Source organism: Oncorhynchus masou, chromosome 12 (assembly GCF_036934945.1).
Source record: "Oncorhynchus masou masou isolate Uvic2021 chromosome 12, UVic_Omas_1.1, whole genome shotgun sequence".
NCBI lineage: Eukaryota > Metazoa > Chordata > Actinopteri > Salmoniformes > Salmonidae > Oncorhynchus > Oncorhynchus masou.
Window position 1 is genome coordinate 45,153,380 of NC_088223.1, and position 12,622 is coordinate 45,166,001.

At 42.2% G+C, this 12,622-nt stretch overlaps 2 protein-coding genes across 2 annotated transcripts in view; both read left to right on the top strand.

The window, feature by feature from the left end:
• Positions 1–2,607, top strand: part of LOC135550174 (junctional adhesion molecule A-like) — a 47,722-nt gene extending 45,115 nt beyond the window's left edge. The window contains exon 10 of the mRNA XM_064980743.1: positions 159–2,607. Coding sequence (XP_064836815.1) covers positions 159–194 — 36 coding nt within the window. The 3' untranslated portion in view covers positions 195–2,607. The remainder of the gene's footprint in view (positions 1–158) is intronic.
• Positions 2,608–2,984: 377 nt separating this feature from the next.
• The window catches only part of ubash3ba (ubiquitin associated and SH3 domain containing Ba), a 68,953-nt gene continuing 59,315 nt past the window's right edge, over positions 2,985–12,622 (top strand). The window contains exon 1 of the mRNA XM_064980742.1: positions 2,985–3,776. Coding sequence (XP_064836814.1) covers positions 3,646–3,776 — 131 coding nt within the window. The 5' untranslated portion in view covers positions 2,985–3,645. The remainder of the gene's footprint in view (positions 3,777–12,622) is intronic.

The following is a 12,622-nucleotide window of genomic DNA, read 5'->3' on the forward strand; positions in this document are numbered from 1 at the left end:
TCCCGAGAATCGGGCCCCAATATCCTGGCGTTGCAAGCGCCATGCTTTACCAACTGAGCTGCAGAGGACCATCTAAAGACTTAATGGTTACTGTTCTTTGGTCTTGTATTACAGTGAAAAGGTAGTCTTGTAATTGCAGTCTTCTCTGTCTGTTTCAGGGGGAATTCAAACAGAAGTCGTCTTTCGTGGTATAGCCAGGGCTAGCAACAGGATATACTCAGGAGTCTACGGCAACAACGATGAATGCGGTTGCGTCCCAATAACATCTCCCTTTTCTCCTGAAGTGTGCTCTTGTTCACTGCTTCCCACAAATCTCAAAACATTGGATTGGCAGCGGCATGAGCTCGTGGGAGTTTCCACGTTTTCCTTATACCAGCCATTTCCTTTCAAATCAGTGAAGCAAAGTGCACACTTTGGGAGGAAGGAGAGATAATTGGTTAAATGATAATACCACTGGCCCTTTTACCTGCTCGGTGTGGATTGATTTTAATATTTTTTAATTCCATCTGTTTATAAAAACTATTTCCACATTAATATTTCTCTAACCGGCAGTCACCTACTGTATGTCTGCTTTATTTTGTGGCGGGTGTGTGTATAGAACTTTTCTTTTTTCCCAAAAATATTTCACTAACGCTGGTCATTTAAATTTTTCTAACCCCAATAGAACATGCGTTTTATGCCTTGCGTCCCAAATTGCACCCTATTCCCTATATAGTCACGAGAAGGAAGGGGAAATGGAATACCTACTCTGTTGCACAACTGAAGGCATTCAACAAATGTCTTCTGCATTTAACTCAACCCCACTGAATCAGAGAGGTGTGGTGGGCTGCCTTAATCGACACCCACGTCATCGATGCCCGGGGAGTATATGTTGGGGGTTAACTGCCTTGTTCAAGGGCAGAAGGGGATTTGAACCAACAACCTTTCGGTTTCTTGCGCAACACTGTTAACCGCTAGGCGAGCCCAATATATAGAGCTCTATGGGTCCTGGTCAAAAGAAGTGCACTATGTAGGGATTAGTGTCATTTTGAGCTACAACCTACCTTCATAAGGGATTCACCTTGCGAAGTCTTGATTGTTACATTTACATTTAAGTCATTTGGCAGACGCTCTTATCCAGAGCGACTTACAAATTGGTGAATTCACCTTATGACATCCAGTGGAACAGCCACTTTACAATAGTGCATCTAAATCATTTAAGGGGGGGGGTGAGAAGGATTACTTTATCCTATCCTAGGTATTCCTTAAAGAGGTGGGGTTTCAGGTGTCTCCGGAAGGTGGTGATTGACTCCGCTGTTCAACCTGACACAAGCTTTGGAAATACCACAGCTCCCTCTGTCCCATGCCACTGCTGTATCCCAAATGGCACCCTATTCTGTATATAGTACACTACTTTTGACCAAGGCTCTAGGGCATTTATGTAGGGAATAGGTTGCAGTTTGATACGCATACCTTGTGTGCCTTGAATATCCATGCTGTTCAGTGAGTTGTAATGTGAAATGTTTTGTTTACGGTAGTTAGTTTTAAATGGCATTGTGTTTTGATCAACTCACATCGAGCTTGATTTATACAGCACATTTCTGACATGGAATGCAACACCATGTGCTTTACAGGGGGAGAAATTATAACAATAAATAAACGATTTACTACACAACAGACATAAGAGCATAAAAACACTGAAGAACGAACTGAATGACTAAAGCACACTAGGGAAATGCATATCTAAAAAGATGTGTTAAGATCTCTTTAAATAATGTCCACAGTTTTGGCTCCCACAGGTTCTCTGGAAGGCTATTCAAGAGTCTGGGGGCATAGTAACTAAAGGCTACCATTCCATGCCTCTTGGTCCTAGGCTTTGGGATAGGCCAGTGCCAGAGGAACCTACTGGGTACATAACTTTAAAAGCCTGTCTTACATGTATTGGGTGCACAATTGTGGCTTGATTTTAAAAACCAATAGTAGAATCTTAAAATTAATTCTAAAACACACAGGCAGCCAGTGCAGGGACCATAAAACCAGTGTAATGTAGCTTCTCCGTCTGGTCTCGGTCAGGACCCGTGCTGCAGCATTCTGTATGTTTTGCAGTTGACCAATGGCTTTCTTGGGTAGACCAGACAGGTGAGCATTACAGTGGTCAAGCATGCATGGAAACGGACCCACCGTGGCAATGTTTCTCAGGTGGTTAAACGCTTTTTTGGTCACATTCCTAATGTTTGTATTAGTCATTGTATTGTTTGTTGCTGGTTCCAGATCGGTGTGTGCTGCCGTGCCAACTCTTTGTCACTCACTATTAAACACTTAAATGTTTGGCATGACAATTCCATGAGAAGTTGTCAAGAGCAGTAACAAACTAGCAACCAGACTTGTTGAGATGTGCATTCTCCTTCTTTGCAAGTTATCAAGTTTAGCATCCCAAAGATGGGATATTGTGCTCACAGCAACATCATACAAAGAACATGGGTGCAGTCGTACTTAAAATATTTATTTCGCAAAAATTAGTCAGGTTTTAGTCTAGATATTTTTATTGAGCATTTTACAATTTTGACAGATTAATGTATTTGTTTAAGGTAACACCTGATTCTAATATTAAATACTATTTGAAGAACAGTCTCTGAAAGACCATTTTTGTAATAGTTGTATTTTCCATATCTTTGACTTTGAGCTATTATTATGTACAATGTATCCACAAGGTGCTAGCTAAGATCATCCATGGTCCTTCAGTACCGTTGAGTATTATCTACCCTTTACCATAATCAGTTTAGCCTAGATTGAGAGAATATTCTTAAGGCACACTGTATAAAATGTTTTGTTTCGTGTAGCAGGTTTGGTGTAGGGCTAATTAGAGAATGTTAATATGCCCTCTGACCTGTGCCAATTAGATGCGTTCCCATGTAGCTTACTGTTTTCCAGAACCAAACATTTTAAAGATATACAATTTGTACATTTACAGACCAGTATCCTTAAATAGTTTTCGGAATGTCTTAAGAATTCCGTAGGTAACCATGTGCATGTGGTGCAGAGAGAGGGTAAGCTTCTATTCTGTTTGCGCAGTCTGTTTAATCACTGTGAATGGATACATTTGATCATACAGAAAGACGTGACGTAGTGAATCCTGTCTCTTTAAGAAAAAGGGGCGGTGCTGTTGAGAACTGTAACCTTTTTGACGGGCTGGCCCGACGCTCACTCAAAATCCATTCATAAATAAGACATTTGAGGCATAGTTACATTGAATAAATAATTTCAGGACACAAATGTGTTAACGTTTTTAGCGAACAATTGCAAGAAACTCCCAGCAAAAAAATAGTTTACATCCTAGTCAGCGCATTCGACTCGGCGACGTTGAGAGCAAAAGGACTTCCGACTAGTGACCCCCCCCCTTCTGCAGCTATGGTTATGACTTTATCTGCGTTTCACCAGGAAGCTGCTTAGTTCATTCTGTGTTCAGAACATTTGTCTATAGAACCTCCTGTTCGCTTTATTCCATCCACTAAACGGGATTGTCGTTCATGTGTAGCCAAGTCTAGTCTAATTCCGTTTAACACAAATTATCCGCTTTTTTCAATGTCTGCCGCTGCCTCCATCTTTCCGGTTTTACTGAAAGTAAGTGAAACCGAGGACTGAAATACCAATGGAACGGTGAGAGTTATGATGGCAGCTAAAGAAGAGCTTTACACCAAAGTCACCCCGCGGAGGCAGCGCCAGAATCGATCGGGCACTGTAAAACATGGGTCAAGTCTGGACGTGCTGCTGTCCATGGGATTCCCCAAGACCAGGGCGTGAGTATCTGACCTACAGCTAGTGTACTGCCGCTATTCATTAGATTACTTGTCCTAGCTAATGCAGTCTAATTTTAGACTAAGGCTGCGGGCACACAGGGAGGCCAATTCTGATATTTCTTTTCCACTTATTGGTATTGACCAATCAGAGGTTTTCACATCTTTTTTTCAGAGCTGATCTGATTGGTCAAAAAATGCCAATTAGTGACAAGATCAGATTCGGCTGCGTGTCTAAACACAGCCGAAACTGGGCAAACAAAGCTTTTTTTAAGCCTGCTAGTCTAGGTTAAGTTGCAGAGCAATATTGTTCCATACCGGTGTTAAAAGAAACACTCCATTGTTGGTACTGGTAGAGGGTCAAATGCTATGTCCTATATATCGGCATCATTTGGACTCCAACTTGACTTTCAAGAAACCGGTGAAGGTGGTTGTGTTAAGTCTAGTTTGGACTAATTTAAGGTTTCTAGGACCTTGCAGTCCTTTGGAACCCACCAAACGGAATGCAATGAACTTTTCACATGCTATTTTTCTCACATGCAGTAGCCACCATTCTAAAACCAATTGAATCACTCTACAAACAGTTCATATTTTTGATAACAAACCAAACCGTTACCACCATTGTTGACTGACTTAGAGTGCAGATTATCACTTTCTGACAGTTACCATATACTGGAGAAAATTGAAATCATGGCTCAAATTTTCCCAAATGACAGCTGACTACTTTCTCTTAAATAAAAATTATGGATAGGTTATTGTGTTGGATGTAATTGTTTTTTAGTATTTGCATTATGGCTGTGTAATTGCCCTTGTCTGCCTAGGGCCCCCAAAAGGCTAGGGCTGGCTCTTACTGCATGTGTGGGTATGCAGACCAATGATGTGTATATAAACTCTGGATTGCTGATGCTATGTAATGGCCAAAGGGGGGGCCTATGAAGCCACTGAGTGGACATGTTGTTTAATAATTGTGGGTGAGTACCAAAATGGAGGTGCGGTGGCTTCAAAACAGCACCCCCTGTGAGTCATCTAGTGTGTGTGTGAATATAAATCGTTTGGCCCCCACCCTTATCAAAGTTGCCCATCCCTGCTCTATAACCCAATGTTGTCACAATCAACCATCCACCTTGGACAGGTCTTGAACTCCTTCAATAACAGTTTGACGGGTTGGGTTAAATGCGGAAGACACATTTCGGTTGAATGCATTCAGTTGTGCAACTGACTAGGTATCCTCTTGCTCTCTCTCCACCCCCCCCCCTGGACCTGTTGCACCCTCTATGACCACTTGGATTATTATCTGACCCTGCTGGTCATCTATGAGCGTTTGAATATCTTGAACGATCTTGCTTAAATGGCCATGTAGTCTTATCTCCACCGGGAACAGCCAGAAGATGACCGGCCACCCCTCAGAGCGTGGTCCTTCTCGGTTTCTTCCTAGGTTACCTCCTTTCTAGGGAGGTTTCTACATCTGCATTGCTTGCTCTATTGAGGTTTTGAGCTGAGTTCTGCATGAGCACTTTGACATCTGCTGATGTAAAAAAAACTTATAAATACATTGATCAACTGAAATTGTCCTAGTTGCTTTGGAATTGTGTCTGAAGACACCCCTTGAAATTAGTGGTTTCGGCTATTTCAGCCAAACCCTTAGCTGACGGGTATATACAATCAAGCACATAGCCATGCAATCTCCATATACATTGGCAGTAGAATGACCTTACTGAAGAGCTCAGTGACTCAACATTGCACTGTCATAGGATGCCACCTCTCCAACAAGTCAGTTCGTCATATCTCTGCCCTGCTAGAGCTGCCCCGGTTAACTGTTAGTTATTGTGAAGTAGAAATGTCTAGGAGCAGCAACGGCTCAACTACGAAGTGGTAGGCCACACAAGCTCACAGAACTGGCCCGCTGAGTGGTATAGTGTAAAAATCATCAGTCCTTGTTTGCAACACTCACTACTAGTTCCAAACTGACTCTGGAAGCAATGTCAGCAAAAATAACGGTTCGTCGGGAGCTTCGTGAAAGGGGTTTCCATGTCCGAGCAGCCGCACACAAGCCTAAGATAACCATGCGCGATGGAAGTGTCAGCTGTAGTGGTGTAAAGCTTGCCGCCTTTGGACTTTGGCGCACTGGAAACATGTTCTCTGGAGTGAGGAATCACTCTTCCCCATCTGGCAGTCTGACGGACAAATCTGAATGTTGTGGATGCCAGGAGAATGCTACCTGGCCCAATGCATAGTGCCAACTGTAAAGTTTGGTGGAATAATGTTTTTTTTTTTTCCAAGGTTTTGGCTCGGCTCCTTAGTTCCAGTGAAGGGAAATCGTAACGCTACAGCATACAAAGACATTCTAGACGATTCTGTGCTTCCGACTTTGTGGCAACAGTTTGTGGAAGGCCCTTTCCTGTTTCAGCATGCCAATGCCCCCGTGCACAAGGCGAGGTCCATACAGAAATGGTTTGTTGATCGGTATGGAAGAACTTGACTGGCCTGCACAACCCTGATCTCAACCTCTTCTAACACCTTTGGGATGAATGGGAACGCCGACTGCGAGCCAGGCCTAACTGGCCAACATCAGTGCCCAACCTCACAAATACTCTTGTGGCTGAATGGAAGCAGCAATGTTCCACCATCTAATGGAAAGCCTTCCCAGAAGAATGGAGGCTGTTATGGAATTGGTCCCCCTTTGTTGCTATTTTAATGCCCATGATGCACTACATATGACCTAAAGTAGGTGAACCCAAGCAGGAGTTCACATATTTGGTCATGTATTGCATCTTGGGAAATGAAATTGTCTTATGGCCAAATTTTGGTTTGTTTTTAATACCGTCCCAGGCAGACAGGACAGGAGGATACTGCTAAAGCAATACTTCTCAGGATTTACCAAAAACACTCTTCTTAACCTTAACCTCTTGAATCTCCCCATCCCGGATCCGGGATCGTGACTAAAGCCTCAGGCTCATTAGCATAACGCAACGTTAACGATTTCTGAAAATCGCAAATAAAATGAAAATAATGCGCCTGCTCTCAAGCTTAGCCTTTTCTTAACAACACTGTCATCTCAGATTTTCAAAATATGCTTTTGAACCATCGCTATTCACTAATTTGTGTAAGAGTATGCTAAGCTAGCTTAGCATTTTGAGTAGCATTTAGCACGCAACATTTTCACAAAAACCAGATAACCAAATAAATAAAATCATTTACCTTTGAAGAGCTTCGGATGTTTTCAATGAGGAGACTCTCAGTTACATACCAAATGCGCAGTTTTTCCTGAAAGCGTCTGTGTGTAGGAGAAATCGTTCCGTTTTGTACATCACATTTGGCTGCCGAAACGAACCGAAAATTCAGTCACCTACAACGTCAAACTTTTTCCGAATTAACTCCATAATATCGACCGAAACATGGCAAACGTTGTTTGGAATCAATCCTCAAGGTGTTTTTTCACATATCTCTTCATTGATATATCGTTCGTGGAAGCCTGCATTCTCCTCTGAATTCTGTGGAAAAATACTTGCAGCTGACTTTTGCGCACCAATTTCGGCGCGGGACACCGGGCGGACACCTGGTAAATGTGGTCTCTTATGGTCAATCTTCCAATGATCTGCCTACAAATACGTCACAATGCTGCAGACACCTTGGGGAAACGACAGAAAGGGCAGACTTACTCCTCTCGCATTCACAGCCATATAAGGAGACAATGGAAAACAGAGCCTCAAAAATCCTGCTCATTTCCTGGATGCCGTCTCATCTTGGTTTTGCCTGAAGCTCACGTTCTAGGGCACGCACAGAAAATATCTTTGCAGTTCTGGACACGTCAGAGTGTTTTCTTTCGAAAGCTATCAATTATATGCATAGTCGAGCATCTTTTTGTGACAAAATATCTTGTTTAAAACGGGAACGTTTTTCATCCAAAAATGAAATTGCGCCCCTAGAGTTTCAACAGGTTAACAGGATTGTTGTCCCCTCCTCCCCCCCCCCCCCCCAACGGGACGGTTAAGCTAACGTTGGCTAATGTGATTTAACATGAGGTTGCAAATAATATGAAAATACTTCTCAGGATTTACCAAAACCACTCTTAAGGAAAAACTGTTGTCTGGAAAGTAGTGCACCATCATGTCGCAACTCTAAGTAGCAACAAATATTTGAAAAAAGTATTTATTTATTTTAATTTTTTTACTGGTTGGGTGTTCAATATTTCCTACACCAAACATTGTTTTACATATTAGTCTGAACTGTTTCACAATCCCATGCTAATGGCCTTAACACTGTTTTATATGCTTGAATACTTCAATACTCCGAGCCTGAACACTGTGTTAGATGCTAGTGTACTCAACTCTAGTACTCCTCACCAGATGTGAGGTTCACAGATGGTTTAGGTATCCAACTTTGTAAGCAGAGGAAGGAAGAGAGAAAATGGGGAAAGATGAACATAATGTTTTTTTTTCAACCAAACAATTGGGATCTGGAAATGAGTGTTGATTGGTTTGTCTTTAAACTGTTTAATATTGAAAGTTAACCAGGGGTTTTGTGTAGTTTAACCCTCACTTCAGTGTATCCTTCTGTTAGCATGGCTAATTGCTTAGTGAGTCTCTTTACCTTCAATCCCTGTAGTGATTGAAGGTTTCCTGGTACAGAGAAGCACTAATACTAATGACAGAAGGGTTATATGATTCACTCTACAAACACACAAGCCTCACCGACCTACTGTAGCTATGAGGATAAGACAAAATGTTTATCCGGGGAAACTCTTTGGCATAGCCTTTTGAGGACAAGAGCTTCAGTGTGTGTGGAGAACATGAATCATACAACCCTACTGTTGTATGAAGGGTATTCATGCTGAATAATTTGTCATTGAGCAGCGATAATCAGATGTGATCTAGCTGGACAGTCAGCCACTGTCACAGCACTTGACACTTGCACGCAGTGTCAGCCACTGTTACATACAGTACTGTAGGAGGAAGGGTCAGTGATCCTGAGTCTGGTGGTCAGATCTAACCTGCGTGCCAGCCTTTCTGTTGTCTTGCGAGAGGGGATCTGGAAATATGTGTGTGTGTGTTGCAAGAGAGCAGAAACAGACTGGCACCCAGGCTAGATCAGCCATGTGGAAGATGGATCCATTTAAGACAATTATAAGATGGCAATATCTCACATTTCAATGTGGTTGCTGTTAGCTTCCTGCTCCAAGGAGTCTTGCAGGAAAGGCTGTTGATTTGATAACCGGCAGTGTACACAAGGGAGCTATTCCTTTCCTTCTCAAAAATTTCACACACACCCAGATGAGGTCTGAAGTTTACATACACCTTAGCCAAACGCATTTAAACTCAGTTTTTCACAATTCCTGACATTGATTTATTTGAGCTTTTATTTCTTTCATCACATTCTCAGGAAGTCAGTTTACATACACTCAATTAGTATTTGGTAGCATTGCCTTAAACAATTTAAACTTGGTCAAACGTTTCGGGTAGCCGTCCACAAGCTTCCCGCAATAAGTTGGGTGAATTTTGGCCCATTCCTCCTGACAAACCTGGTGTAACTGAGTCAGCTTTGTAGGCCTCCTTGCTCACACACGGTTTTTCAGTTCTGCCCAGGTCAGGGCTTTGTGATGGCCTATCCAATACCTTGACTTTGTCCTTAAGCCATTTTGCCGCAACTTTGGAAGTATGCTTGGGGTCATTGTCCATTTGGAAGACCCATTTACAACCAAGCTTTAACTTACTGACTGATGTCTTGCGATGCTGCTTAAATATATCCACATAATTTTCCTGTGTCATGATGCCATCTATTTTGTGAAGTGCACCAGTCCCTCCTGCAGCAAAGCACCCCCACAACATGCTGGCACCTCCGTGCTTCACGGTTGTGATGGTATTCTTCGGCTTGCAAGCCTCCCCCTTTTTCCTCCTAACATAACGATGGTCATTATGGCCAAACAGTTCTATTTTTGTTTCATCAGACCAGAGGATATTTCTCCAAATGTGCAGTTGCAAACTGTAGTCTGGCTTTTTTTTATGGCGGTTTTGGAGCAGTGGCTTCTTCCTTGCTGAGTGGCCTTTCAGGTTATGTCGACATAGGACTCGTTTTACTGTGGATATAGATACAAAAGTATCTGTTTCTTCCAGCATCTTCACAAGTTCCTTTGCTGTTCTGGGATTGATTTGCACATTTCGCACCAAAGTACGTTCCTCTCTAGGAGACATAACACATCTCCTTCCTGAGTGGTATGACGGCTGCGTGGTCCCATGGTGTTTATACTTGCATACTATTGTTTGTACAGATGAACATGGGACCTTCAGGTGTTTGGAAGGAGGATGAACTAGACTTGTGGTCTACATTTTTTTTTTTTTTAAGTTCTTGGCTGATTTTCTTTTGACTTTCCCATCATGTCAAGCAAAGAGGCACCGAGTTTGAAGGTAGTCCTTGAAATACATCCACAGGTACACCTCCAATTGACTCATGATGTCAATTAGCCTATCAGAAGCTTCTGAAGCATGACATTTTCTGGTATTTTCCGAGCTATTTTAAGGCAGTCAATTTAGTGAATGTAAACTGACCCACTGGAATTGTGGTACTGTGAAATAATCTGTCTGTAAATAATTGTTGGGAAAATTACTTGTCATGCACAAAGTGCTGTCTGAATGAATGCTTACGAGCCTGCTGGGGCCTACCATGGCTTAGTCAGACTGCTCTATCAAATCAGACTTAATTATGACTTAACACACAGAAATACGAGCCTTAGGTCATTAATATGGTAGAATCTGGTAACTATCATCTAAAAACAAGACGTTTATTCTTTCAGTGAAATACGGAACCGTTCCATATTTTATCTAACGGGTGGCATCCATAAGTCTAAATATTCCTGTTACATTGCACAACCTTCAATGTTATGTCATAATTACGTAAAATTCAGGCAAATTAGGCCCAATTAGGCCCAAACTGTTGCATATACCCTGACTCTGCATGCATTGAACGCAAGCAAAGTGACACAATTTCACCTGGTTAATATTACGTGGTAACCTGGATTTCTTTTAGCTAAATATGCAGGTTTAAAATTATGTACTTCTGTGTATTGATTTTAAAGTATTGATATTTATGGTTAGGTACACATTGGAGCAAGGACATTCCTTTTTTGAGAATACGCACCGCATCGATTATTTGCAACGCTGGACACGCTACATAAACTAGTAATATCATCAACCATGTGTATTTAACTAGTGATTTATGATTGTTTTTTTAATAGATAAGTTTAATGCTAGCTAGCAACTTTGCTTACTGCATTCGTGTAACAGGCAGGCTCCTTGTGGAGTGCAATGAGAGGTGGGTGGTTAGAGCGTTGGACTAGTTAACTGTAAGGTTGCAAGATTGAATCCCCGAGCTGACAAGGTAAATCTGTCATTCTGCCCCTGAACAAGGCTGTTAACCCACCGTTCCGAGGCAGTTATTGAAAATAAGAATGTGTTCTTAACTGACTTGCCTAGTTAAATAAAGATTAAAAAAGGTGTGGGGGGTAAAAATCGGCCAAATCGGTGTCCAAAAATACCGATTTCCGATTGTAATAAACTTGAAATCGACCCTAATTATTCGGCCATTCCGATTAATCGGTCTACCTCGAGTTTTGTCGCACAACACAATGCCACAGATGTGAAGTCTTGATGGAGCGTGCAGTTTTCATGCTGACTGTTCATTTCTCTACCATAAGCTGCATCCAACGTTGTTTAAAATAAGTTAACAAATGGAATTGTAAATTTGTTTTATTCAAATATTGAATGACTTTTACTACACATACAGTACCAGTCAAAAGTGTGGACCACTGATTCAAGGGCTGAGTTGGATGGCAGAGTGAATTAAAAACAGCCAAGAAGTTCTCAGCGTATGTTAGAAAAGCATTCCAGGAGAAACTGGTTGAGAGTGCCTTGACAGATTTGCAAAGGGTGGTTACTTTGAAGAATCTCAAAATATATTTTTGTTTAACTCTTTTTGATTACATGATTCATTGTGTTAATTCATAGATTTGTCATCTTCACTATTCTACAATGGAGAAAATAGTCCAAATAAGATACTTTTGACTGGTACTCTGTGATTATTTATTTATTTTTATACATATATATTCAGCAAAAATAAAATGTCCTCTCACTGGCCACTGCGCTGATTTTCAGCAAACTTAACGTTTAAATATTTGTATGAACATAAGATTCAACAACTGAGGCAAACTGAAAAAGTAAGTCAGTATCTGGTGTGGCCACCAGCTGCATTAAGCACTGCAGTGCATCTCCTCATGGACTGCACCAGATTTGCCAGTTCTTGCTGTGAGATGTTACACCACACTTCCACCAAGGCACGTGCTAGTTCCCAGACATTTCTGGGGGGGAATGACCCTTACCCTCCGATCCAACAGGTCCCAGACATGATCCGGGCTCTTCCCTGTCCATGGCAGAAAACTGACATACCGGTCTTTCAGGAAATCACGCACAGAATGAGCAGTATGGCTGATGGCATTGTCATGTCAGGATGAGCCTGCAGGAAGGGTACCACATGAGGGAGGAGGATGTCTTCCCTGATGTCCCCCCCCCCCCCATGAGACAAAACCGTGACTCGTCAGTGTCTGCATCAGCGACGGTGGGTTTGTGCCTATAGGTGACTGTATGTTTGAAGACCTGCCTTACAACAGGCCTTCAAGCCCTCAGTCCAGCTTCTCTCAGCCTAGACAGTCTCGAGCACTGATGGAGGGATTGTGCGTTCCTGGTGTATCTTGGGCAGTTGTTGCCAGTACCTTCCTCAGGTCAGGACGATCCTGTGCAGGTGTTGCACTGGTCTGCCATCCAGTCTCCCTGTGTCACTGTCATAAGCGTCTCACAGTACGG